The sequence below is a fragment of the Bombus pyrosoma genome, linkage group LG4 (assembly GCF_014825855.1).
Source record: "Bombus pyrosoma isolate SC7728 linkage group LG4, ASM1482585v1, whole genome shotgun sequence".
Classification (NCBI taxonomy): domain Eukaryota; kingdom Metazoa; phylum Arthropoda; class Insecta; order Hymenoptera; family Apidae; genus Bombus; species Bombus pyrosoma.
The window spans coordinates 5,725,174-5,753,008 of NC_057773.1; the positions used below are offsets into that span (position 1 = coordinate 5,725,174).

The following is a 27,835-nucleotide window of genomic DNA, read 5'->3' on the forward strand; positions in this document are numbered from 1 at the left end:
TTGATATCGATAGTCAATCGATGAGGAGTAGGAGACGACAAAAAGAAGTATCTATTGTCTTATAGAATTTATTGTAAGTCTTCTTAGTCGCTTCACAATCTCGAAGATACTTTATTCGTTACGAAACAGTATATGTATATCTTGTGATATAAAATTATTTGTGTTTGACTTACCTGACAAGCACCTTACTGCTTCTTTCTAAGAACAGGCGTACAGTACACACAATATAATGAAATATTTTAGCGTATAATACAAATAAAAACATGAGAAAATGAATGAAATCCAAAAATTTCCAAATATAAAATTTGCTAGTCTTCGAAGCTTCCGAATACTATAAAAAGATGGAAAGGCACCGGTACAAAGTTATTTACTTGCGTTTATAAATTTGAACGAAATATATCAATAGCGAATTGGAGTATATCAATGAATTATTTTTTCTTTACTATAGGTCATTGATGCAGAAAAGCGGCCGTTATAAAGTATACACCTGAAATTTATTACATCAACATATGAAAAAACGTAATAAATATTATAAATATAGAATATAGAGTATAAAGTAAAATCGATCAACTTGCTTTCATATTTATTGTTACACGCTGCATGGACTCATGCAATGACGTAATGTCCTCGGTTCTCCTTCACAATTGAACAATCTTGAAGACATAATAGTAATAATAATAAAATTAATATTAATAATAGTAATAATGATAATAATAATCATTATACTTATGATAATAATAATATTTATATATATATATATTCATTTTTTTTTCGTTATATACATACGACCTATAGATCATCGACAACGGAAACCAAGGTTGTACATATTTGTCAGCCATAATCTTCAATCGTTGATTAATCACGAATAGAATAGGATTCGTATTGATATTTTGTATACAGGCACAGAGAGAGAGACAGAGAAAGAAACACGAATAAATTCGCGAGTCATTGAATAAGCCTATAATTTAATCGTCATCAGAAATGTTTCTCTTAGATCGATGAACAAAATTGTTATTTTGATTCGTTTTAATCCCGATCGAAATATTCGAATCGCGATTCATGGGCAGAAGCTTTCTCTTCAACTATAATTTTTTTTATATTTACAACATATATATATATAATATGTATACGCTTAACTGATCTAATAGGATTATTGTAACAAGTTACCAAAAAATATCTACACAGTAAAAATATAGATATATATATATGTATATACATATATAAACGCACATACATAGTATGTCGCTCGCTCGCGCTCGCGCACGCGTACGTGCATATTCGTATCTGCTTCTTACTTCCTCCCTTTCTTTCTTTCTTTTCTTTCTTTCTTTAATTCTTTTTTTCCTTTCTTTCTATCTTCCCCTTCTCTCCCATCATTCTTCGATACAACAATTTAGACTTTCTCTATAATTATCCTGACTCCCTTCCATTCACTCAAGAAGCGTATATATACATATATACCGTTTTTTGTCTTTTTCTTTTTACATTTACCCATTTATCATGTGTGCGTGTAACATCATGTATCCCCTTACCCGAGTTTGCATACGTATAGACGCATCTACGAACACGTGCATCATGGAGCACATTATAACGCGCGTAAATACGTGATACACTCGATGAATTGTTTACTTCTTTCTGTTTGGCTGATTCGATTGCGCTTATTAATATCTTTCTGGCAGATCGTGACGCGGTTACTCTACTGCTCTAACTTGGACTGACATCGCTTTCTCCTCATAATATCAGAGACTCATGGTATCTTTAGTCTATGCAAGTTTCGTTCATGTATTATCAGTATTTATCTATACATGTATTAGTTTTTAAGCATGTCCGCCCAAAAAAGAACAACGACGAGATATTTTGCAAACGTATTTAGATATAATAGGCATAGTTCACACGTACGATAATCAGCGTTTAAGATTTCTCTTGACAATTACACGCTACGTGGTCTCTATGTAATAAATCGTTTCGATGGCCCGTGTATACCTATGCACACGTCCAAAAATATATATGTATGCCTGAACGATTCGTTTTGTCTTTTTTTTTCTTTTTTTCTCTTTTTTCTTGTTGTTTTTCAAGTTTAATAACATCGTCGAGAATATTGCGTCACTTAAAAGTATCCCTACGAACCACATTTAATCTTATTAAAATATATATGTATATTCGATACTCGCATCTATACGAGTGTTTTAATCCCCTACGGTCCATTGTATGTCATTACTATCAATTTCTCAATCGTAATTTTAGAAAGCATCAGATTCGTTAAAACGACTTAGAGAACCGGAAGATTCTATAAATTTCACTTAAATAAAGCAGACCATAGAGGGTTAAGGAGAAATATCAATGGCTGCAATGGGCACGTTATGCGTATCGTTTCACGAATGTGTCTCGTTTCACGATCGAAAACTAGCACAACGACAACTCATGTCTTTTCTTCTTTTTCGTTTATCATCACAGACGGAAAGAGACTTAATTATATAAGGGCCAATAGATTCTATTCAATTCATTCCACTCTGACTATTCTTTTTTCGCAAAATGTCTTTTTTCTCTCTTTTGTTCTTCTTCTTTTTCTCGTCGGTCGACCGTCAAATTCGTTCGACCGCGCGCGCATCGAAACGGAAAAAGAGTTATGAAACGAGAAACAGGATCATCGGCCATACATGTGGTTGTTCGCATCCATTTCGAAAGATGTTACGCACTTCGAACGTGCGTTACTAGAACGCTGACAATTCAGGCAACGGATAACGAGATCTTTGCACGAGCATTAACAATAAATCGCGTGTGCAGAAGACAACAAATCGCCGGCAATATCACTTAAACTATTCGCAGACTTCACAAGTTTGACGCTTTCAATCACGACAAAGAATAATTTCCTATCACTCTTCCATCGTGCTATTATTTTCTCTTCCTTTATACAGATAATTGAGATTCGTTAAAACGTTCTTCGTTTACGCCCCTACATGGCTCAGTAGAGATCTCAAAGCGTTTTTGTGCTGTCTATATCTCGGAGGAAAACAACAATAAAACCGAAGAATCCTCCAATGAATAAAAGGGAGCAAGAATCGCGAGGAATTATTGTTGCGAGTTTACGAGATACCAGATATACAGGAACAGAATGAAATCATACAAAGAACGAATTATTAGAAAACACCTTTGTTAGACTTCATTTTGTTACAATTATTATTATTCAGAGATTTATTAGCGACAACACAAACTTTCTTTGCACGATTCGACATCTCCACATCTTCACGTATACGTGACAACATCTGGTGTATGTAAACTGTAAAGACGACCTTATTCCGAGAAATCACGAATTTTATTGACACACAGAATAACACTTGGCTTCTAATCATATTGACCGTAGGCAAGAAATTTCACCGATCTCGAACGGGAACACATTGCGACGCCAACGCGTCGATCAAGACGCTGAAAATCATAGCTTAAAAAATAGAGCAAAAACGTTCGAAAACTATTCTAAATACTGTTCCGGTTATGCGCATATTCTATTGTCACCACAAAAGAAATTATCTTCTCTACCGCTACCTTGAAAAGTATTATATTTTCTAACTGTTCTCTCTGTACTTGGTCCCACGAAATTGCACGATCATTGGTTGAATTTTAAAACTATGCCAATCATCCACTAATTGTTTCTACGATAAAAATGCTCGTTTAAAAATGGGCTCCAATTTCGAGGGAAAGTTCTACAACATGAAAAACTAGAATATAGAAAACGAACGGCAATTGACCGATTAACGAGTTCGAAAATTGCGATTTATTCGGTTGACTTTCATCGGAATAAGGCATACCGCTATGCATGTAAGCATAAAGAAATTGTTTGTTTTTGAAGTCGACAGATTAGAACGCATTTCGAATAGATTAGCCAGAGGAAGGTCTCGCGGCAAACAAAACTTCCATATGTTTTTCTCTTGTACCTTCTTTTTTTTGTTATTTTATTGAAGTGACGCTTTTTTTCTCTTTTATCAAGTTTTCCAATGCGAGTCGTTGTTCAAAGGAGTAGGAGTTTATAAAAGAAATCGCCTGTTACTTGTTAATGCTACGTTCAACAAGACAGTTTCGCATTTACCGCGCTTGACCGGATTACTGTAGCGTAACTTCTTTCCTTCTTTTTTCTTTTTACATCTAAGTATTTCACATTCGGAGTATCTGAAAATAGAGATATCTAGCATTTTATTTTATACACTAATTTGTTGGTAACTCTCGAATACCTCCCTCTACGTGAATTCATCATGAGACTAAATATCTCGATCTATCTTTTATCTAGCCTCTTACAATGTATGTATAAGTCGTATCAAAATCAAGAAAAAAAAAATAGGTTTCGCGATTGGACGATAACGAACATGACGGTACAAGCATCTGTTTTCACTATCGTTCATGTTTTACAGTTTTTTGTTTCTGTCAGTTTTGCTTTTTTTAAGGAAGTGAACACCGCAAGTTTTCGTCAAGTCTCAAAAGAGCAAATATACTCGTCTACAATGACAAGAACTTGCACACACATCTCTCGCACCACTCTCTAGTAAAGCTTTATCTTCACATTTTTTTAAGCCTAGATACGTATACATATATGTTTATATATATACAAATTACAACAAAGTAACTCCGTTGTTTGACAGCCTCTATCGCGAAATCAAAGACAGACATTAACTGTCCCGATTAGGGTGCTTGGCAAGGAATCGTCGAGGCCAGGGTAAAGGCCAGTCATATTGTCGTGGCACCGTGCCGCCCACGTTTTTCTCGAAATATTTAAAAATAGGGAACCACCAGAGTCGGGCCAAAAAGTTGTTTGGTTCATATTGCTGTAAATACATTTCAATATGTTCTTCAGTTTTCAGAATACATTATCTTCGTCTCTTTCTTTTCTTTACTTTTTTTTCTAACATAAAAGTAAAGAGGATTTAACAAAACAATAGAACTTACCTTAAGATGCGAATTATTAGCTAACGTATGATAGATATACCATAAGCGTGTAGTTACGTAGTATGCTATGAGGACGTCCACGGTATAATGTCCGTGAGCCACCAAGACCATAATTACCCCAACAAAAACAGTAATGCCCGCAAGCCAATGAATTGGTTGACATCTTCTTGGAGAATCTGCATTTTTAAACATTCTTCTAGATTCTAGATAATACTTCTTCATACTTCTTCTTTTTCTAGATAAATACCTAGCACATTTTAACAAAACATAAATGTCTCCATAACGTAGAGAAAATACTTACACTCCTTTATAATCAGGTAACTAAGTACAAGCACGACTGTATGACCACTGTAAATGTAATCCCCGCAGTAAGTGTGCTTGCCATTTATAGACAAGCCGAAGCCAGAAATGAGCTGCAAAACCCTTTTTATAACGAGGAGCGGACTCGTATTGTTTGCTTTAGGACTGCAGAAATACGTTTTGCTGGCGACAGGCAGTACCGTCACGTACATTGTGATACTCCTCATCATGTACAACAGCCCCATCAAGAGAAATATTCGCCTAACAACGATAAACCTAGAAGAATCAACATAAAATTTTGTAAAATAAAAATAATTTTAAATATCGCCTACAATAACATTCAAAAATTCGAAAATTTAATGGTATCTTTTTAGCTTAATTTAAGATAAAATGAAATTAAGAAAATGAAATAGATCTTGGAAATTTGAGATAAAGCTAAAAGGATAACCATCTAAAAACTGTTGCAGTATATTAATACTAAAATTACTTGTGTCCTATTTCTGACCCAAGCCTGTCGAGCAAAAACTTTGATTTACACGTATCGGTTTCATTGATGTTCGTGTACAATACGTACCTATGTTTATGAAAAATAATAAAAACCATCGCTGAGTTGGACATTATCATAATTAAAACTTCCGACACGTTAAGAGCCCAATCCTGAGCGGCGACATTGTCCAACACTACATCCGGGAGCGGCCCGTATGTATTTCTATCAGGGACTCGTTCGTGCACCATTGCAAGAGACGCAGTAGTCAATATGAAGTTCACGACCATGAACAGAAATGCTGTAACACCAATTACATTTTCATTAGAACAATTTCAAATTTCTAAATAAACAAACGAATTGAAGAAGAAACCTTATCAGCGATAACTTGAGATCAATTGAAGTGTGAATTATTCATTCTAAAAATTTATAGTAACTTTGAAAGCACAATGAAATAACTTTGAACGTTCTTAAGCTATAATTCATCAGACTTACTTTAAAAAGATATTTTCTACTTCTGAGATATTATATCTCAGAAATAGAAAAATATAAAGATTGTATTTAAAATTAAGCAAATACTCTAATCTTACCACGTGATCATGAATCATAAAAACAATTTTATAATTTGCTTATATCATAATACTTATCATATCAATATGTACATAGTTTTTAGTAGCATATATATATTTTTTCAAATTATTTTCTAGATAATCCAATCATCGATCGATGACAAATCGATCATGTGCCTTTAATCATTGACGTAACTAATACATAACAACATTCCAGAAAACTATACAATAGTGCATCGTTTAGCTTCCAAACAATAGTAGCCAACATGTATATCAGTCGGTTGAAAATAAACCGGTGATTCAAGCATGCGGGTCACCGCAGTTAGTCGTATATCGTGCGCGCACGATACAGCACGGAGGTAACAGTCATCGTGGCGCAATTTATCCTTCTCTCTGTCGGTGAACGTACAGCTACTCCACTTTACGCGCCTATGCTTCTCTTGTTCCGAAATTTCTAACCGACAACTCTCTCTCTCTCTCTGCCTGCCGCTTTTCCGAAGAATACTCTTTTCTACTTTGATACAACAAATAACAATATACTCCAAAAGTAAAACGCGAGCCCAATGCTTACCAGATGCACCATATACTGGGTGTATCAAGAATTTATAAAAATTTGTACACTTTTTTAAGTTAATTTCAAAGTTAATTTCAAGATCAATTTGTTTGATCGATTTTTAAAAAATAAAAGATTCAACAACCTCGTATGAAATGGCACTATAATAATTTATAATCGAGCAGTTATAAAAGATGGTTCATTATTAAATCTTTCCGTCCTTATTATGAAAGGTCTCTGAGAATGAAATTAAATATTCTATAGATTATTAAAATGACTCTTTGCATTAAATTACCTAGCTCCCCGTTTTATTTTACGACGAAGGAAGCAGGCAAACATGCATTTTGTTAAGAAAACGAGACAAATCTTCTATCATCGTAAGAAACTATTAATTATAACGTTATTTCGAAGACCACTTATCTTGGTGCACTGGGTATATTAATCAAAAGCTGCGTCGTGAAACCTGGTACAACAATAACACACATTCAGAGGAAGTGGCACGGTGCCAAAATTCAGCTGATGCTCTGGCTTCCTACCAACAAGGGAAAAGCTTTTCGAAGTCCACCCTCAAAGTCGTTTCCTACATCCGCAAACATTCATGGAACAGTTTACAATTTAGTCTCCCAATAAGTTACAGAGGACGACGAAGAAATGGATCTGCGTCATTCATTAACATACCGGGTGATGTATTAAGACATGCATTCTAATGACCATTTCCCAAATTGAATCCAAACTTTCTCTACATCCATAACATGTAGAAATCACTATAAGTTAAACTTAGCAAAGTTTGCTTGGTCCTACATATAAACTTGAAACATTCTATGAGATAAATCATATATTTATCCTTAACCCGTTAAAAACAAAGATAGATTATTAATCAAGTCATTAACGATAATACGTGAAACAAAACACGTTTACGAACAATGCTTTCACCAATCGTCACATCGATAACAAGAAACGTGTGCATGATAATACGGTTGAAAAATCTTGTCACGCAACGATCTAGTTCAGAAGCAGAACGAACCTAACGGACAACGAAGGTAGTCCGTTCTAATGACTCCATCGTTTTGGATTCATCGTTCAAGAACACATGATCGGGCATGACTCTGCATTAGAGCAGCGTCCGAGCAGATCTGCATCGAAATACCAGGCCACGTAGCGACCTCGATCTCGATCTCCACGGACACCCCGTCGTGTGAATGAAGCGTACATACAGGAGAGGAGACCCAGCCCTAAAGAGAGTTCATTGCCGACGAAATTACAGGAGAAATTTTTCTCAGCTCTTCTCTTTATATAACTCGTAGCACAGTATTCTGTCTGTAGTTGCTTATCATCCCCACAGTATCTAATCAAAATTTTGTCACGTGACAGATATCGCTAGATTGAACGTTGGTCTGCAGTATAACGATGGCGTTCTCCTCGCACAAGAAACTCTTGCAATTTCATAGTGGACGTAAAATCATATCTTCATGGTTATAGAGGCCTTAAAATTCCATCTTCCAAGTTAACAAGTGTTCTTCACGACAACTCTTCCTGATCGCTATGAAGAATCTCTACACGCCTGATGCTATTGTGAACGATACTCCTAGAAGAACAGCGACCTTCTTTCTCAAAAGGATTAATATTGTACCTCAAGACATATGTTCGACACGTGTACCAGACTATGTAAATGGAAGGTATAGGAAATATTCTGAGTTTATCCTTACCAAGAAACGTTTTCCATTTCTCTTTAGGAAAACGGGGCTCTTCCCGAAGAGGCGCGGGTATGTCGAGCTTAACGACACCATTTCCAGAGCCATTTGGTATGCCAGGATGCCGGCTAAGACTGTCGATCTTCTCGTCCTCGTCATCCACGTAATAGTCGGAGCCAGATGCCACGCCGGACCACTTATCCTTGCCCTTGGTTGGTGCACCAGGTAATAATGGCTGCCGTTGATAAACGTCGCTCGACTGTGCCATTCCGTTGCTACTTCCATCAACCGTCGCCTCGACGTCCCTCTCGTGGCCCTCTCCGGCGCCCAATGGTCGATCGAAGCTTCCGTAATCACTGTGCAGACTCGTGACCTTGGGGTCCAATACCATCCTGCAAACAGAAGACGCAAGTATCATTGCAGCTGCTTGTCGTTCCACGTGCCGATTTACTGAAAGCTCTTTCACGAGGAGTCGAAGGATTCCACGAACGATTCAATTATTTTTATTTTTTGAAAGGAAACCAGCAAATGTTGGCAGAGATACAAAGATTTTCCTCTTTCTGGTTTAGTTTCTTTCTATGTCAGTCTCTAAGATGAAAGGTAATTGCAGCAAACGATAGTGTGGAATTTTTCGATCGACAATTATATTACGTAACATCGTAAACGATTAACTACCATTAAATTGGCGACTCCTTGAGATCGTGAAGTTCTTCGAGATTGTTTATGGTAAGTCGAGAATGTTTTCTTTCAATTTTTGGATTTTTTTGACCGTGAAATATTTTTTAAATAACGCGCTGTCTCTTCTTTCTCTTATTCTATACGCTAGAAATAGCATAAAAATAGTACACAATGAAGATTTATTTTTAGACTGCGATACTATACTATTTCGTCAGAAAATCTTATTGACTTTGTTCAACAAAATTGCATTGTTTTAAACAGCACTTATCTACAGAAACCCGGTGTATTTATCGGTTATGCGTTATTAATATATTCTTTATCTTTCAGAGAACCGAAATGAAGCTTCGGCTTGAGATTTTCTAATCGAAGGCAGACATGTACTCGCCTGTGGGGCTTCGTGAAAACCGCTGAACAACTGAACAATTTAATGGCGCCACGGAGAACGATCGGTATCAATCTAAATGCAGATGAACCACGATTATTTATAGACAGCTTGTACGCTGAATTCCAAACCGTCCGGCTATATAGGAAACTTTTTCTTTGCCAACTATTCGATCAGGCTAGACATCTCTGTCACAGCTTCCTACCTACTTTTTAACAATCTTTTCACCTACCAAGGAAATTCGTAGCTTGCTCTTTATAAGCAAAAAATCAGGGCAAACTGTTTTGTCTGCGTCGCTCGATAAAACGTTCGAGAAGCCCGCGTTTAACCGGATCGTTTGACGCTGTACGATGCAGCCGGTTTAACGTTCTACTTTTAGTTATCATCGCGCTGCTGGAGTAAAAGGTTATCGTGTTAAGGATACGTGTCGACGTGGCTTGCTTTAAAAGCAACCGAGCCAACCAGGCTTTGAAATCCTGGGATGGGCGAGGCCAACCAGATATCCGGACAGGAAGTTTGCGGGAAGTGCAAAGACGTTCCGCTGATAGTACTTAGCGTCCGTGATGATGGACGGAAATGTTAACCGTTACTAACATAACATAGCAATTTGTTAGAGGAATACAGTGGCTCATGAAGGTATATATATACTTGCATACTCGTAGAAACCTTTCCGAATATATTATGTGCGTTGTATAACAAAAATTTTTTGATATATGACGCGATATCACGTTTCTATCGAAGTATTTGAAGTGTCAAATTTGAAACAATTTGATTTTCGATGATAAGATATAACACGGTTATCATTTTTATATTGTTAAAATTTAGCACAATTTGATTTTGTATTACGTACGATATGATAAGACTATCATAATCATAATGATAAAGAACCAAACAAAAGAGTTATATTCATTTTTTAACAAGTGTATATCAGTAGTAAATGTCTTCTAAGTTTCATATACGCTTCCAGGTTGATTTCAAATTCTGTCAGTATAATCATGATAATACTAATGAAATGTCGACATGTTTTGTATAATACACATAATACATCGTTCAAATATTTCGTGAATCACTGTATGCAGAAGAATAACACATCGTAATACGAAATAAGAAGAAAGAAGGCAGTACAAAATGAAAGAATGAGTAGGAGGTATGTCCAAATTTCTCTGGCAATTTAACTGTCTTCGTTTATCGAGTTTAACGTTACGCTGATTTATAATTTCCAACGTGAATCATTCGACTCGGTAGTAAATTCTTCCGAAAATTATTTCAAGGCGGATCTATTATCTGATAATTCGAGTTTAATTAACTCCAAGCCAAGAGATTCCGCTCGTCGACAAGTAATATGAATCATAGTTAATTACTGATTTATCTTTCGAAAAGGTGAGAACTCGTTCAAAAATGCTACCCCTCCTGATGACTCACTTTTTCTCATCTTTTTCTGCGTCCGAAAGATCCTTTACTGTTCGTGACGAGGCGTAAAACGATGCGAACGAAGAAAAGCTGATCCGTGGGTGGCACCGACCGATAAGGTGATTTCTTGTAGGCGGATCTCGCGTTCTGCGCGCTGAATAAAGCAATAAATCCTGCGCAGATAATTCGATGGCTGTTCGAACGACATGAAAGCCAGCGGTACTTTATACCGTTTGATAAGACGAGAAATTACGTATCAATGCCAAAATAGCACAGTAAACTGAATTATCATGGAATATTATTTTCAATATGTACGTCCATACCAAGTAATACCAGCTAACAACCAACGTTTATGTAACTTCCTGCGGATTTGTGAGAATCTCTAGAGTCTCGGTAAACGTTCAAATGGTATTTCAAATTTTTTATCTTACTGATTCGTCAAATTACTCTTTGTGATTGCTCGTTTGTAACATCGATAAAATCTTTTTTTACTACGCTTGTGAAATTAACGGCAATTAGGATTGTAGGCGGCAATTTATTAACAACGTCCTCTAGAGGCACGAAGAAGGAGAAATTCCAGAAACAATATCCCGACTTTTATGTGACCGTTCGCAGAAGAACCGAGGACTTAACCTCCGTAACCCGATAAGCGCCCAAATGAGACCTTTACGACGTCACGTCCTCCCAAACCAACGACCCTTCTGACCCAACTGGAGTTACTCTATCGACAAGTTGCTTCACCACGTGGCGACCAAACCTCTCGTAACATTCGCCACGACTACCTCATGCTACTCGCGATAATCTCCACTTTATCTTCGTATTCCTTATCGGAAGATCTGGCATGAGATAAAGAGGAATCTGGAAAATTATTGGACCTCGATTCGAATCTCCAACCATCCCATTTATCATTTCTTGAATAGCCACTCCAACCTAGGTAGATATTGAAACCCTTCCACTTTATCTTTGGAACTTTCGACCGCATAAATTTTCTTAGATAATGTTAGATACAAAAAAAGAAAAACGTCGTGAAATGACTCGCCTGTTCACTTAAAATTCCGAATTTTTTTTTACGACAACGACAAAAACCCGTAAGTTGAAAATGTCGAAAACGCATTGGTCGAAATCAATTTAAGTGAATGAGTGATATACAAGTGAATGTTTAACTACAGAAACAATCACTGGAAAATAGTATAAAATGAGATTCTTTGTAGGTAACTTTGAATAGTTGCGAATATCCGGAATTTCTGTAAATAGTAAACGTAGTACGCTGCGAAAGTTCAATTTATAACAATTTGGATATTGATCGCATAACAAGTGCTTTCTTTCTCCATAGTTTCACGACATAAATGCTTTCAGGATTCCACAAATCCATAAGTCTTAATCAACTTAACTTGTATATGGGTCACGTCCAAAAATCTCAATGATCTACAAGACATCCATGTTGAGATCGAATGAAATAACGAACAGGTCTACCTCGACATCGAATCTTGTAGAATTAATCTCGATATCCTTGCCCGTTCCTATCGCGTTCTCTTTCACGAATGGCACCTTGGTTTTCGCGAAGGCCGCTCCGAATAACTGGTTACTAAGCGTGGATAGAAATATTCTTGATCGAGCAACACGCGAAAAAGCATGCGTCAATTCATTTCTGCTTCGCGATCGTGGGCGTTGCATTCTGATTCAAAGCGTTCCCGACTTTTTTTCTCCTTCTTCCTTTTTAGTTTCTCGCTCGAACTGCTCTTAACGATCAAAAGACTAAAAACACCGACAAGGATGCTCGATCGGGATCTCCTCGATTGCTTCCTGCTCGAATGCCTGTATCGAAACTCGTCGGAAACTGGGTCATTTTTTGCCTCCGTTGTCGACCGTTCGCATAAATTACATCAACTCGCGAGTAGTGAAAAATATGTCACGTTACGCCAAGGAACCGACTGCCGTCTTAATATACGAGGTGAGCGATAATTCGTAGCGCAAATACAATGGAACTCCCTTTGTAAGAACGAAATTTTAGTTAGCGCCCGATCGATCGATTTTGTACACTATCTGCGCTTATCTTCTTTCCCAATAGTTTAAAAATACAAGCAAAATGAATTTCGAAGGATACACAGTTTAAAAAGAAATTGATAATACACATGCACTTGACTCATGTTACTGATATCACACAGTGTACTATTTCTGCCGCTGTTTATATATATGTTTCTTTTTGTATAGATAAAATGGTTTATACAGTGTTAGAGCTTCTTTGCCATCGATTGTTCGAAATGTTGACTATTAATATTAGAATAGATGGTTCGTTACCATCACCTATTCTTATTGTATTCACAAATCGAAAAAGTAATTACTAGATAAATATTGATAGCAAATAAGCCTTATATTTGAAGTCGCAATCTATAATCAAATTCCAAACGCCAATTATCGATGAGGTGTACACGTGTATTCAATTGACTTTCAAATACATTTTTCTCCGAAAGAACCTTCAATACAATTCTGTTATTCTCTGCTTTTGCCTTATTTTCAGCCATAGAATCTACCTCACTCCACTTATACCACGATTTATGGACGACGATATATAAACCGGTGCGCAATGCAGTTCCGGTTACAACGGAGAAATCTTGGATGACTGAAAAAGAAAAAAGAAGAAGGGATTCGCCTCACGTCGAGTGAAATATAACAAAGTATTCCGAATAAGTTGACTCCGTTGACTTCCGGTGCTTCAAGTCCCGTACACACAAAGCATACTTCAAAATTATGTAGATTATAAATGACCCAATTTCCATGTCGCAGACTGTACTCGCAACTGTTGCCGTCCTTCGACGATTAATCTACTTCTACCATGCAAGTGTAACTCGCGGAAAATGCTATTTTCCGTTTGTCGAATAAACAAGCAAATAAAATGATAAATGCGTCAGAGATTCTAAATTATGCAGAGAAATACGAATCTTCATACAATCTTCTGTATCGTTTCAAGAACATGAAAATGTATTTTTTAAGGCTACACAGCGTTAGGTCTACTGTGCTTTCATGCACGTTCTTTCCATTTTCCGACCGCGTGCGTAAGTATTTAAATTTAGTTCCCGCTACTATACGGCGAGTCATTGTTTATCGGCTGACGAAAATGTAAGAAGAGTAGTCAAGTTTAGCCAAGATACCATGTATACATTTCCTGTTATCGCCGTCACGTTAGTTCATTCAGAGTCGTACTGCTCAAAAACGATAACGTGAAAAAGATGGTCGCGGTGTTTTAAAAATATTATGTAAAAGATTACCGTCATAACTGCTTTTAAATATTCGAACTATCGGTTACGACTGTTATTAGGCATTTGCAATTATATCATGATTATATTAAACTCACGTACAAAAAATAATTTCACAATAATTTTTCTTTCTTCCGAGAAAGATAATACATATTTAGCATTCTACCGTTTCATTAATTTTGTTTAGCTTATAAACTTTTATCGGCGACTTAGATGATTAACATCTTAGTGGACAATTGAAGAAAATGCCGAAAATAACTGCGACATGAACATTCTTTTGATTTTAATAACAGTACGACTTTGACCACCATTCGTAACTATTAAATACTTTGACCATTAAAGACACAATTTTGATGAATTTCTCAGATGACTTTGAATGTTAATAATAACCAGCGTAATCCTCGTAACCTTCAGAAGATTTTACGCGCCAGGTACACAACAATGACATAATCTTTATGGCCCTCATGATCTTCGAGCGACTTTCGATCATCTCGACGACCTCGAAAAGCTGCGTCCGAAAATTTTGCAAAACAAAAGGGATAGCTTTGTTCTAACGGAAAACATATTGAAACAAAAGTCACCGCAAATATGTCGTCTTGTTTTCATGATGGTTACTTAAAATTATTGCCAAAACACACCGCAACAAACAAAATTATACCGCTTCAATCCTTTTATGACCAACTTTTCTTTAACAAAGAACCCTGTGATAATAATATCAGCTTTAATAAGCTTTAAAAAAATATAGGTTAATCAATAATTTAGAAAATAAAATATGCAGTTCCATTTACGTACAATGATATTCTATGTGCCAGTAGATCTGAATGGTGTCAGAAGAATTATCGCAATCCAACAATTTTCCTAAAAGTTGTATTGGTACATATCATACTACTAATCTCCAAAGGATCGAAATGAAGAAAAGAATAAGAACGAATCACACGAACAATTAATTTCCCTGTAGTAATTAAATTAATCACCTCGTAACGAGAGCGATAGTTCGATCAGTATATGCCGTGAATAACACGATGACGCATAGTTATAATTAACGATGAGCGCGGGAACGACAAAGAAATTATTGTCCGATGGGAGGCTTCCCAGGTTTGCAGTTCGTATTAGGGTTAAACCTGTCAGCCGATGAATTCGTATGATTGCATTTAACAAATCGCAGAAGCAAAATAGATCGAAATAAACCAGCCGGCCGGCCGGTTGTGGCCGACAACGTGGATCCCTTAATTCAGCACAGACCGGGTAAACACAAACTTATTAATCCATTTACACACAGTGATGCTTTAAACAGTCCTACCACAGCTTTTAAGATGATATTTTAGTAGTCGATGCAAGTGCTTCTAAAATTACGCGTAGCAAGACTCGATGCTTTTCTGAATTTGTTTATATAGTAGACTGTGAACTCAATTGAAAAAATAGAACTAAGAAGAGAAGAGTAGAACATTCGTTTCATTCATTAATGGTCAAAATGAGTACATTACTATATAGCACTATACTTTAGATGTTATATATATTTATGTACCTTTAAATTTCCTGTAAATGCATGAACATCCGCAGTATACTTACGAGAAAGCTCGTAAGCTTGCCACTCGTTAATATCGAATTCTTCGAAATGTTTCTCCAAGAAATATCGATAGAATAGGAAACGAAGTCACAAGTAACAGGATTTGGCTCAGTTTCAATCACCTAACTCGCTATTGTGGAAAATTCAGGGTGGAAAAATACCACACTATATGGATAGATAATATTTCAAATATATTTAGCTATGTATGAAGGTATTTACGAAATATCGAACCAAGTATATTTATATTTGCTCAAGCTTGAACATCACCTTGATCCAAAGCACCAAAATACATCTAAGACCAGTCAACACTCGATCCTATCTATTTACTTGTGATCAAAGATAATTCTATGCTCTGTAGAAATAGCAATTTATCATGTTAGATCAAAAGACCGATTGTATTAAAAAACCCACATACATGACAAACCAGGCGATGCTTCCGAAAGAGAATTCGCGTTTTCGACGAAAGGTCACGTAATTCTTCGTGGTAAGCCGAACAAAATAACTTGAGCCGATTGTTCCCAAGGCTTTCCATTCTATCCTTTTTCCACGTCGTTGGTCGATTTCGAATCGATATGAACATTCTCGAAATTGAAACCATACCGTATCGAGCAACTTTTACCGTCAACATGCCGGGGAAACCCGCATTCTTAGCGCATGACTGTCTTTTATCGGATATTGAAGCCCGAGGAGTCAAGCCGCTATTATTTTTTCAGACAAATCTTTTCGAAATATTTATCATCGACTTCGTAAGATACAACGTCAAACCGCTCGAGTGATGTAACCAGTTATTTCCTATCGATTCGACGCTATATACAAACAAGGTGTATAGAACTGTCGCTATTAAAGACACTTTAGCAACAGGTTAATAAACCATGGGACTGTACAATACGTAGCCCGGAATCTATCCCTCAGTCGAGGCTGCCACTTGCTACGTCAACATAATTGGTTGGACCGTAATAATTCATAAGCAACTGTCGTAAAATTAAGCAATTCGATTTGGCCATTAAGACCATTAAGTGGTATAAAATACCTTCGAGTCAACATGTTCCTTATGGTTATTGGTCTATCAGGTAAAAAGTGGGGTTAGGTTGGGGTTAGGTAGGTTTTCCCATGTTTCCCGGAATTTTCACCCGCAAGCGACCGGTGGTGGGACGACCAACACCCAGCAAGAGTTCTCCTCTGCGACAGCATCGTTACCGAACTTTACTGTACTGGGTTCACTACTTTAACTCAGTCAACATATATCTAATTTATATATATATATATATATATATATATATATATATATATACGCAACGAGCGTAATCATCTTATCTACAATTGTTGTTGGAATAAAGAGTACATTATAACCTGTTACCTCAGCATTATAATTAATTCAACTACCTCTATTATCTTAAACGAAATAAGGGATCGATCAGTTTCGTGGCGTCGATTGTAAAATCGTAACGGGAATTTACGACTGCCGTTGACGCGCTTCCTTGAGATCGCGTCTCCCCGCGAATGGTCGACAAAAACACGTGGACGAGTAAAAGTCGTGAAACTTTCGTATGGAAGACAAACAGCCTAACTAGCCGATAAAAAGAGTACTCGCTAAAATAACGGGACGTGATGGAAAACGAAGAAAAAATGTTGTCAAGATATCTATTCTACCAGCGTGACTGAGAAAATCATAAAATTGAAAAATATTCCCATGTTTTACCGTAGATTCTATATTAACGTGTATTTCAATTACCTTCTAACGTCGAGCACTATGCCAAATGGAACATCATTCGCACATCTTATCGAATAACTTTTCGATTGCACCACCTCATTTTCCCGACGAACCAGTAATCCACTACTTCTACCCGTAACTGCTTTCTCATGAACGTCCATGAGGCGAAACAGACTAATCTGATTCGTTCCATCAAATGTCGTTCCATCATCATGTTCATCATCCTTCGAAGCAATTGCAGCACATGGACTGCTCGTTGAACAATTCGATCGTGCCCAATCGAGCAAGCTGAAGCGATTCAACATCATCCAACGCTCGACTCACACGTTATTTAATCACCAGAGCTAAGAAATTTAAACCCGTAGCAAGTAATATTTTCGTAGGCCATAGAAATACTGACGGTTTAATCGTGGATAATCCGCAACATCGTCGTGATGCAGACGGTGACACAAAAGATACAAACGAACCATTCGCCTGTATAGGTATCGGGCTTATCAACTCGAATATATCGCAAAATGCGCAACGATAAAACATAATGTAAATATCAGCAAACGATTACTTCGATCAAACTTTCCACGAAATGCAGGCGATATATCTTTTCGTTCAACTGGCTGTGAAACGTTTACATGTGTCGAATACCGTGAAATCGAGCAAGAAAAATTAAAATAACCAACCAGTCCAAAATTATATATATATGTACTTGGGTCGTTCGTACAGATAAATTAGAATTTCGAGAGAAGACAGAAGAGAAAACGAATTAAACGGTGTTGATCGAATTGGAAAAATAATTCAGGGAATAAGTCGCTTCGAGAATGGTAACAATGAAAGACGGAATAAATATTTATCGTGATCTCTTTCGCGAACGATCGTTGCGCTTTCCAACGCACAGCAGAATGCATCGAGGGTAACTGGCTTCTTCCACGAGCAATTAATTTTCTTATCGTTGCCAGGCAAAGTTTTCTCGATACAATGAGCCGATTAAAAACCGTGTTCGTGAACCGATAGTCCAGCTAAATGATTGTATAGTCAATGTGCGTTCCTTCACCATTGGTCGGAAATATTGCTTTTCTTTCTAGTTCTAACAAGTGTTTTGGTTTTGGAATTGTATATTCAAAGAAAATTCAATGTCTTTTGCAATTCTGTCAATTTTTTATTAAAACTGAACAGCTTTATATACAGTAGGTCTTTTGCTATTCTGTCAATTTTTATTAAAACTGAACAGCTTTATATACAGTAGGTAGCTTTCACTTGGCACGATGATGACCGATTAAGAATCACCTGTCGCAAAACAATTAGCTTATGCTTTCGACAAATTGTGGAAATGCACTTTTATATAACTTCTCCCGATAAAAATATATTGCAGAGTAATGTTGAAGATGGGATGGCTGACACATATATAATTTCCTAGCGCCATTCGATAAATTTAAAGAGACAAGATGAAGAAAAACTATCAATTTATAAGCAAGAACTTCCCGTCGATATATAAATCCTCATTTAACTCTAAAAAAAGAAAAAAATATTTATATTATAGGTAACTAGGGAAATCCTAAATATATATAACCAATAAATTGTCAACTTAAATATATCTTTCACAGTTTCTTATATGATTACTAAGTACAAGAAAGATTTAATTGAAATAGTAGTCAACAACAAAGTAAAAGCGAACAATAGAAAAATAGATCGTAGCAGACATTGATCTAATTGTTAAAGTTACATATATCACCTCTATACGGGTATGTGTTATCTAAATGATCAGTTACATTGCTGATCGTTTATGTCCGATTTAAACGTAATTATTATCTGGACTTCGGTAATTGCCACATACCGAAGCAACATTGGCGTAACGTCGCGTGAAATCAAGAAAGATGCAGCCAACGAGGTAAGCAACAATCGATAAGGCACAACGCAGATACTATAAGAGGTATTGATCCAGTTGCATATTTCCAGATCACCGCAATTCTAGAACGACACTGACAGACGTAGCTGGTTTGGACAAGAAAAATTCAGAAGTTTGTACAATTACGCAACAATTCGCCATATTGAGCTGCAACATGTGCACAATCATAAAACAGCCGTGTCGACGTTTGGCGCCGTCGTAATTGTCCAAATAGCTAGTCGCGCACAGGAAGCATCGTAAAATAATATACATTCTAGAATTCTAAAGTTCCAAACAAATTACTAATCAATCGATATTAAATAAAATGAAGAGTTTATGTATATTATATTTATAGTTTATATATAGACCGGCCGTTTCGAAACGATAAGATCATCAACGGTTCAGAAGATATCAAAGGCAATTAAAATCAGATTACGAACTACTTTAACTGAATCTTTATTATCACTAAAAGATGATTCATGTCTGATAATGATCAAACAAAATTGGTAAGCACGTTAATCTCGCCGCTAATGTTAAACAATCGTTCTTTAAAAGTATAAAAATTTCGAAACATTAATAGAAAATTTTCTGAAACATTAATGAATTTCTTAATGAGTTCAATGTCCTATATGTCCAATACATCTACTTCTCAGTGTATTAATCATAAGAAAATAGTTCAGCAGACGCGAGAACGCAGTATGACGAATGTAAAATGCATCCAACAATAACGTCATCGCGACAATGATTCCGGTACGGCGCGGAAACTCGGAGTTCATTGTAAAAGATGTATTTACGTCACACCCGATCTGTGACTCATTTCCTCTTTCCCAGTAATTGATTCACAGTTCCACCTACAATAATTGACATTCGAATTTTCTATTGCAGGCTCAAACAAATCGATGAATCGACAGATGCACAATTTAGAACGAAATTTAAAAAAGAAGAGATCGAAGTCTATTTTTCCCAACAAAATATTTTTCTTTTTATCGTTTTATATTTTATTTTCAGTGTATTAATAATTTGAAATTCAATGTACTTTAACCTAAACAATCGTTATGTAAATGCTATAATAAATATAACGGTATGCAAATACCTTTTCTAGTCACTATTTATGTACAAGTTCCCGTGAACCTGTGGCTCCTAATATTTCCTATATTTAAAAATAACTTTAATCTGTTTTGAAGTATCAGATATTGCGTGGTCTCTTATCGAAACAAGTAATCACGATCACGTGACCGAACAGTCTACGTTCACAGAATCTGATATAACTTTAATCACGCTATCGCTATCACATTGTATTCGGCCTCACCATTTATCATCGGTTCAACGATTCCTAACTCAGTGCTCAATAATACACGCCGTAAATTCAGATCACACCGTACACACGAATTGTTTCCTTAAGACTAGCTAAACTATCTTGATACTTGTTTACCAGTGTCATACACACCTCTACAATTTAAACGATTAATGATTTTGCACATATATAGGCTATTGCGGCATACATAAAGTGGCTCGCGAAAGTATTTAACTTACTGTAGAAAACTTTTATGTACATATTATGTGCATCGTATAAAACATTTTGAAACTTCATTAACACCATATATAATGAGACGCGACTGCCATGGTTATATTAGTTAAATTTAAAACTAATCTGAAAATGTATATAAAAATTACAAAGTATTTACTGCATTTACTAAATATATAATATACGGCATGAATAGCCACCTTAAACATATAATAAGTGCTACAAATGACCTACCTAAACATCGAGCCTTATTAATATAATGGATAATGGATTGCATAAATACCTATGATCTCTGAAAAATATTATATATACTCTATCTACTATTCTATATCTTGTAACTTTCATGTACATTATCAAACTTATTTCAAACTCCACCAATATTAACATGACAATTCTCACAATAATGTTAATAAAATTCGAAAATGTTTCATATTACATACATAATATATTCATAAAATATGTCGTGAGTCACTATATACATGGTACTGTGCTAACGATGGTCCCAACTTCTCCTCAATTTCCCGCATGTTATAGGTATGTATCGATTTCATTCTATAGACACGGTTTCAAGTATGAAGCATTGTTCGAGAAATTACTTTCTGACAAATGCAAAAATCGTGTAGGGTGAGTCCTATCAATTGTTAGACGAACAAATAAATCAATGCCAATAATTCACAGCCGAGCGAATCGTATCAACTAGTACAGCAAATTTACGATCGGTTATATACGTTTCTAAATTATCTAAACAGTACAATAACGTTTTTAAAAAGTAAACGATAGTTCTTTTCGGACAAACTCAACTTTGCTTCACCTTGACGCTCTCTAAACATCAAAACACGCAGAAACAAGTTATGGCACAGAAGTCAACAAAAAGCGATATTTTCAATTTTTTTCTCCATATGTAATAAAGATGTAATATTATAAACTTACATTTTATGGTGATACAAAAATACGTCGTATTTCGATATGAATATTTTTTTCCAATTTGCATTACACAACTGAATTATATCAAATATATTTCTAATCGTTAATGACATTGTTTTGGCTTGAACTTCGATATGCCAACTAGAATATTTGTCACACCTTGTCAATAAGTTACACTAACGCATTGTGTCGCCTCTATCGATCATTCTTCATTTTTTCAAACACACGTTTTCTTAACACATACAAATCTAACTATAAAGAAAAATAATTACTTTCTTACGTAAGTTACCGATGAATAAACGTCCGTATGCAAAGACATCCATAAAAAAAACGATGCATTCAGGGAAGACTGTCAACGAATAGTCACTGATAATACGCATAAGTAATAAATGTTGTTGATAATACGCATCAAAATTTATTGGACGTACATATTACAAGTGCATCGGTATCAATTCAAGAAAGAAAAAGAAGCGAAACGAAATCTGTCCAACAGCAGTTCTATCTACTTACATATCCAGCAAAATAACAGTTTGCACCGGTCTCATGTTCGCGTGCTACGTAAATAATACTACTAACCGACAGAGCTTGATAATTAAGCAAGAAAAAAGAGGAAAGACGTAAACAGAGACCGAAATAAGCACAATATCCACAAGAGAGGGAAACACACTAGATACGTTATGGTACGTGACTATGGTAGACTAGCGACCGCATTATTAAAAATAATACTATAACATCCTTATGTGCAGCTCAATATGAACACGATTAGTTTCCTTTATAAACCAAAATACTTGGAAATCGAGCAAACTACTGTTTGATCGTATACGATCAGGAATTTCATTGACGCGTAAACATTGAGGGAGTGCCAGCAAATAGGTTAGCATTCGTCGAATGCATTAATTGTGAAATTTGCGAAAAAAGAAAATATGTGTACGAAAGGCAAAGATCGTGAAAATATATATATAATTACATTTACACCGTTTCAGGAAGATAAAAGAAGTAAATTTTGACACATGTTACTGACGATACTTTACGTACTTGATGTCTCGAAACTTTTCGACGAAACTTAATGGTAATCGTTCACGTAAATCCACACCATTAGCAGAACTTGATTTGTCACTTGCACAAGTAAGAACGAGATCACCTTAAGACTGTCATGATTTCCGTGACGAATGTCCAGCAACACAGCTTTAAGCGAAGGAGTGCGAATCGACTGTACCAAGGTCTCGTGAAAGGTGCGACACCAAAAACTACCCGAATCACGTAACTGCGACTACATTACTCGGCCAGGTTCGAAGGTCCCTGCACGATTCACGTTACCGACAGTACTTCAAATAACTTTATTTTCAAAGAAATATATAAACAAGAACGTTCTGAGAAATCTGCACTGTTTAAGCATACACATATCGTCAATAACAGTGACTGTAACTAAATTCATATCGAAGAATCAAGATTCAAACGTCGAATACTTCTCACGGTACAATTTTTGATTTACATTAATCAAGTGAGAGTCAGAATTGGTCGTACAAGGTTTCGTGAGAAGCACAGACGCCAAAAATACACTGCGAGAAGTAGCAACGTAGGTAAGCAACTGAGAGTCAAATGATTCGTACTGTTCTCTGGTCAAGCCGTTAGGTGCACGTGTACCCAGAGAAGCAAACACGCACGCGCGCATTCGAACATACACAGGTGGTTCAGAGGGATCTTGCTTTTACCTCGTCGCCCTTCGACAGAGGACCAAGACCGATCGATCACTTGCTTCGAAGAACGCACCACGCACGATACGCCAATTCTAACAAAAATTGCCGTTCTGCTTTTTTAACACATTCTGTTTTTAACACTTCACTTCCAGCTTTTCGTTGCACTTCCGAAAATTTTGTAAGAAACTATACAAACAAACTGGGAAGCAATTATTAACCTTATTACCGGCTCCTCAGCTATCAAATTGTTATATTGGGTATAGTTCTCATGGTACATATGGTACAAGATCCTTTTAAAAATGTAAAGCTGAATAGTTATAATTCTTTGTCACTAAAACTATTGTAGAATTATATCTTTCGTAGAACTAATCTAACTACCAATCGACTTACATGAAACATGGTAATTACGAACGGTTAAAGCGATTTCCCGGAACATGGGAGACACCGTGCTTGATGTTTCATCAGCGAAGACCACAGAGAAACTACTCGAAAGGTTCGAGTTTGACATATCACAGGAAACGAGGACTTGGATGGTAGGAGAGTTAGATCGAGGCGGGTAAAGCCCTGCAGCGTGCATTAGGTTTTATGACTGCCAAGGTCAGCTGCTTTCCATAAGAATGGCGCCGTGAACATCTCAACAACTGCAGCTCAATTAGTAGAGGAACAAGCACCAGCTTAATCCAGATATGATTATCATTCTTCCATAAGAAAGATTTTGCAAGATAAATATATATATTCATGTTTTGCGATTTTCCAATGTTTACGTAGCTCAACGTTCTTCTGGAAAGATAGAACATTATCTGACAATAATACAAAAATTGAATTAATATATTCGATTTAGAATCTAAATAGAAGAAAAATTACTTAAGAAATACCACAAGAGATATTTGAACATATGAACTGAATTGTAGTGATAATGGAATTAACGTCTCCTCACGTGCGCCCTATATATATGGAATTCTCGAATTTGCTCTCAACATAGAAACTTTGTAAATTACAGTTTTATTAATCCAGTTATAAAGCAAACAAATTTTATGGTTCACTTCAATTAAAGTTCCTGAGTTAACCGTTACAACTCTAAATAACAAATTCCTAAACGATTTTCATAATAGAAAATTTTAATGTATCAACTGTTACTTCTTATGACAGAAGTAACAGCACATCACGATTGCTTGAAATTAATATTATGGCGGTCATCGACCAGTTTTCGAACGAAACATCTGTCTAGGGGAAAAACATAATCAAATCACGTGTTCGCCCACACGTGCTGCTGCCACGTCTTACAATTAGTAATAATAGATACGCGTAAATTTCTTTCTTATCTTCATCAAAAACAGCGTATATAAGCCTGATTGGCTTTTTATACATTATTTTTATTACTGATATTATTATTTAATAACATCTAATAATTGTATATTGGAGCAGTTGATAATGAATCCAATCGATAAGGTAGTAAGTTTGTTTATAAAAAATCATTATGCTTGAAGTGACAATATGATGATATATAAAATAAATAGTTAGATTATGAGTGAAAATGACATAGCTATCTTTTAATGAGTTAATATAGATGAGTTAAATGCATTAAATTCTTCAATTCACTGAACTCTGATACTACAATAATGCATCCTATCCTATACAGTATACGTATACGTAACGGTTTCATGCTTATTCCGACGAAAGCAACAAGAAAAGCATGCACGATACAATTCTGAATTTGCATGACTTGCATATTTATCGCTACAAACATGAACAAACATTATTGTTAATATTTCGAAACATTAATAAACTTAAGCAACACTGTATCGATACTAATATGTTTGAAAAATATTACATTCCACTCTGTTACAGCTTTATATAACGACAATGTTATATTTATATGTAAAGTGAACAATTACTCTAACTACTTTGAAGTGTTGGAGAAGACATAAATAGGATAGTACATACTGCGAACTCGAAACAAAATTGTGTCGTACGTTAGAATAAAGATCATTAATTTTAATGTGTTTATCATCGCAGCACGATTGTTTACAATCTGGAAACGTATAAATTCGAGACACACTCGTTTTATCTATTACGACAATACGTAAACGTTGAGGAAAACAGTATCGATACCTGTAGATCAAATATCTGCATACCTTGTTAAAGCACTGGGCAATTCAACCTTGACAGGCAATCTTAACTTGTGCATTTTATTTCTACGTATACACACACTACTTTACAATTTCAGTTTTATCCTTTTTTTCTTTCACTACGAGCAACGTGCTACAGAAGCGTGCGGTTTACGACAAACGATTGTAAGAGAAAACATAACCAACAAACGTGGGTCTCGACTTTCCTCGGATTGGACAATGCGTTCACGCGTGAGTGCAACAGAAAGGCAAAAAAAACACATGTATCAAATAACACGTAAACTAACCAACAATACTTGAAAGGGGAAGAATTCAAGCGAATAACTTTTACATGGACACTTGGATGGCTAACGACTCCTTTCTGGTTCACAATCTTTCAGGGATGGTTGAAGACTAGATCTACGACGCAAACTCATATCGCGATCACTTTATCATTTCAATTTAGATGACCGGTCGTACGATGTTCGTTCATTACACTCACTGCCCACACTCAACGTTTTTATGGGATCCACTGTGTACCATGCAGTTCCAGAAAATTGACACTTAAACAAAAAAAAAATTGAAGATGGCGTCAACCAAAGGGCTGTGAAAATGTAAAACGAGAAGAACTGGTCGAGAAAGCCAAAGCGTTCTGAATCATTGTTGCATTTTCCATCTGGTACAAGCCATCACATTCTTTAAAGCGACACGCGCATAGCGGCGATTCCTGTAGTCAATTGGAGTTTACTACCAACAGTTGTTAATCGTTGACTTTATCGACTTGCGTATTAGCGGTATATTCAAATGTATTTTGAAAATTTTGATGAAAATTATTGGTGTATTCATTTTCTATGTCATCGCAAAATTAATTGTCAAATAATTGTTTTAAAGCTATCATATCTATATTTAGAAAACAGAATAATAAATACTTTTGCATAAAAATCTATAAAAATATAAAATGAATATGTATCTTAAATTTACGATTTTAATAAATGAACAAAAAATTGAATCTTTTTTTAAAAAGATATTAATTAGAAAATACTTACAATTAAATGATTTCCAATCTAATTTAACCTTATAATTATTATACTTAGAAATTAATGATAGTTGATATCCGTTTCTAACAAAATTAACGTTAACATTGCTATATAATAATTGATCGTATCTTTTGTCATTCATTGGACTTAACTTTAAATGTCTGAACACAAATCTTTTATCATGACGGATATAATATAACACAATACAATTATTTAACACGATAAGAAGACATTGATGTTTAAACATTATATAGTTAAATAAGATTAACATTAGTGACAAGCACTAAAAGCATAAGCAGCTTGTTCGGAAATCCGTGTTCACTTACTTACCTAAGCAACGCTTTCCTCCAGCAGTAATCCGTTTCGATTACAAGCAGCTGCAATTTCATCATATACGTCGACGTTGCTCAAGACATATAATATTGTCGAACACGTCGATTGATGCTCGTTTTCGAACACCAAATTTAGAATATTTTTTCAACTTTCTGTTCACAAATTGTATGCGTATGTTTCTGTTCAGGGCGCGACTCGTGGACGACCTAATTCACGGCTTATCGATCAATCAAAAACAAAGTGCTCGTGCACGTAGAGATAGACGAATAACTAACGGCAAAGAAAACACATCGCGGACCTCTGTAAATTCCTTTTCAGTCCCCGAATATCGTCGCACGTTGTTCCAAAATTTCGATCACGATATATACATGTATATCGCGCACCAGGACATACCGCGACGGAGCTTTTCTTCGTCTTTTCTCTTTATGTCTTCTTGTTAAATGTCCTTATGATCTCGTAGGCGTTTAACTTTCTTGAAGAAATACTCCGCGGATGGATACCACGGTCGCATTTCGTCTCGTTACAGTGAAACTCGAGTTGTGAACGAAAAGACAGTGGAGCTTTCGTCGAGTCTCCACTGGAAAGCCCATGAGCGGCGCCGCGCACCAGGTCATTTTGAAAAGCGCAAGCGCTCTTTCATAGATCGCGCTTTTCTCATAGGCGACTCGATGGACTGATGGCAACCACTGACGTCATTGCAAAAAGGAAATTCATTCAGGAATGTTCGACGCCTCCGCGTCTGTAAGGCCAAGGACCTTTCCTCAAAAACTAGTAACCATCTATAATCAAGCCTCTTGAAAAATA

At 36.0% G+C, this 27,835-nt stretch overlaps 2 protein-coding genes and 2 long non-coding RNA genes across 15 annotated transcripts; 2 read left to right on the top strand and 2 right to left on the bottom strand.

Moving 5' to 3' along the window:
- Nucleotides 1-545: 545 nt before the first annotated feature.
- LOC122566947 (phosphatidylcholine:ceramide cholinephosphotransferase 2-like) lies at nt 546-27,612 on the bottom strand. 11 transcript variants are annotated; one of them, XM_043724930.1, is made up of 6 exons: nt 27,029-27,612; nt 8,545-8,921; nt 5,807-6,017; nt 5,234-5,508; nt 4,933-5,108; nt 546-4,811 (listed from the first exon to the last, which is right to left on the bottom strand). In XM_043724930.1, exons 1-6 carry the CDS (start codon nt 27,088-27,090, stop codon nt 4,656-4,658), a joined length of 1,257 nt encoding a protein of 418 aa, XP_043580865.1. In that variant the 5' UTR covers nt 27,091-27,612; the 3' UTR covers nt 546-4,655. The 11 variants fall into 11 exon arrangements, with proteins under 11 accessions (XP_043580865.1, XP_043580870.1, XP_043580871.1 ...); XM_043724935.1 differs by lacking the exon at nt 27,029-27,612 and adding an exon at nt 26,014-26,497; XM_043724936.1 differs by lacking the exon at nt 27,029-27,612 and adding an exon at nt 25,970-26,496.
- On the bottom strand, nt 6,314-8,535 carry LOC122566954. The gene is made up of 2 exons (XR_006316663.1): nt 7,517-8,535; nt 6,314-7,418 (listed from the first exon to the last, which is right to left on the bottom strand). It is a non-coding gene; the product is annotated as an uncharacterized LOC122566954 (long non-coding RNA).
- Nucleotides 8,930-13,893, top strand: LOC122566951. 2 transcript variants are annotated; one of them, XR_006316661.1, is made up of 4 exons: nt 8,930-9,255; nt 9,535-10,225; nt 10,557-10,736; nt 12,721-13,893. XR_006316661.1 is itself a non-coding variant. In XM_043724942.1 (4 exons), the coding sequence occupies exons 2-4, from the start codon at nt 10,726-10,728 to the stop codon at nt 13,661-13,663; spliced, it is 387 nt and encodes a 128-aa protein (XP_043580877.1). In that variant the 5' UTR covers nt 8,930-9,255; nt 9,535-10,725; the 3' UTR covers nt 13,664-13,893. The 2 variants fall into 2 exon arrangements, 1 of the variants encoding a protein (XP_043580877.1); XM_043724942.1 differs by having other exon boundaries at nt 9,535-10,736; nt 12,721-12,950; nt 13,518-13,893.
- Nucleotides 22,397-22,981, top strand: LOC122566953. The gene is made up of 3 exons (XR_006316662.1): nt 22,397-22,536; nt 22,603-22,729; nt 22,840-22,981. It is a non-coding gene; the product is annotated as an uncharacterized LOC122566953 (long non-coding RNA).
- Nucleotides 27,613-27,835: the final 223 nt, after the last annotated feature.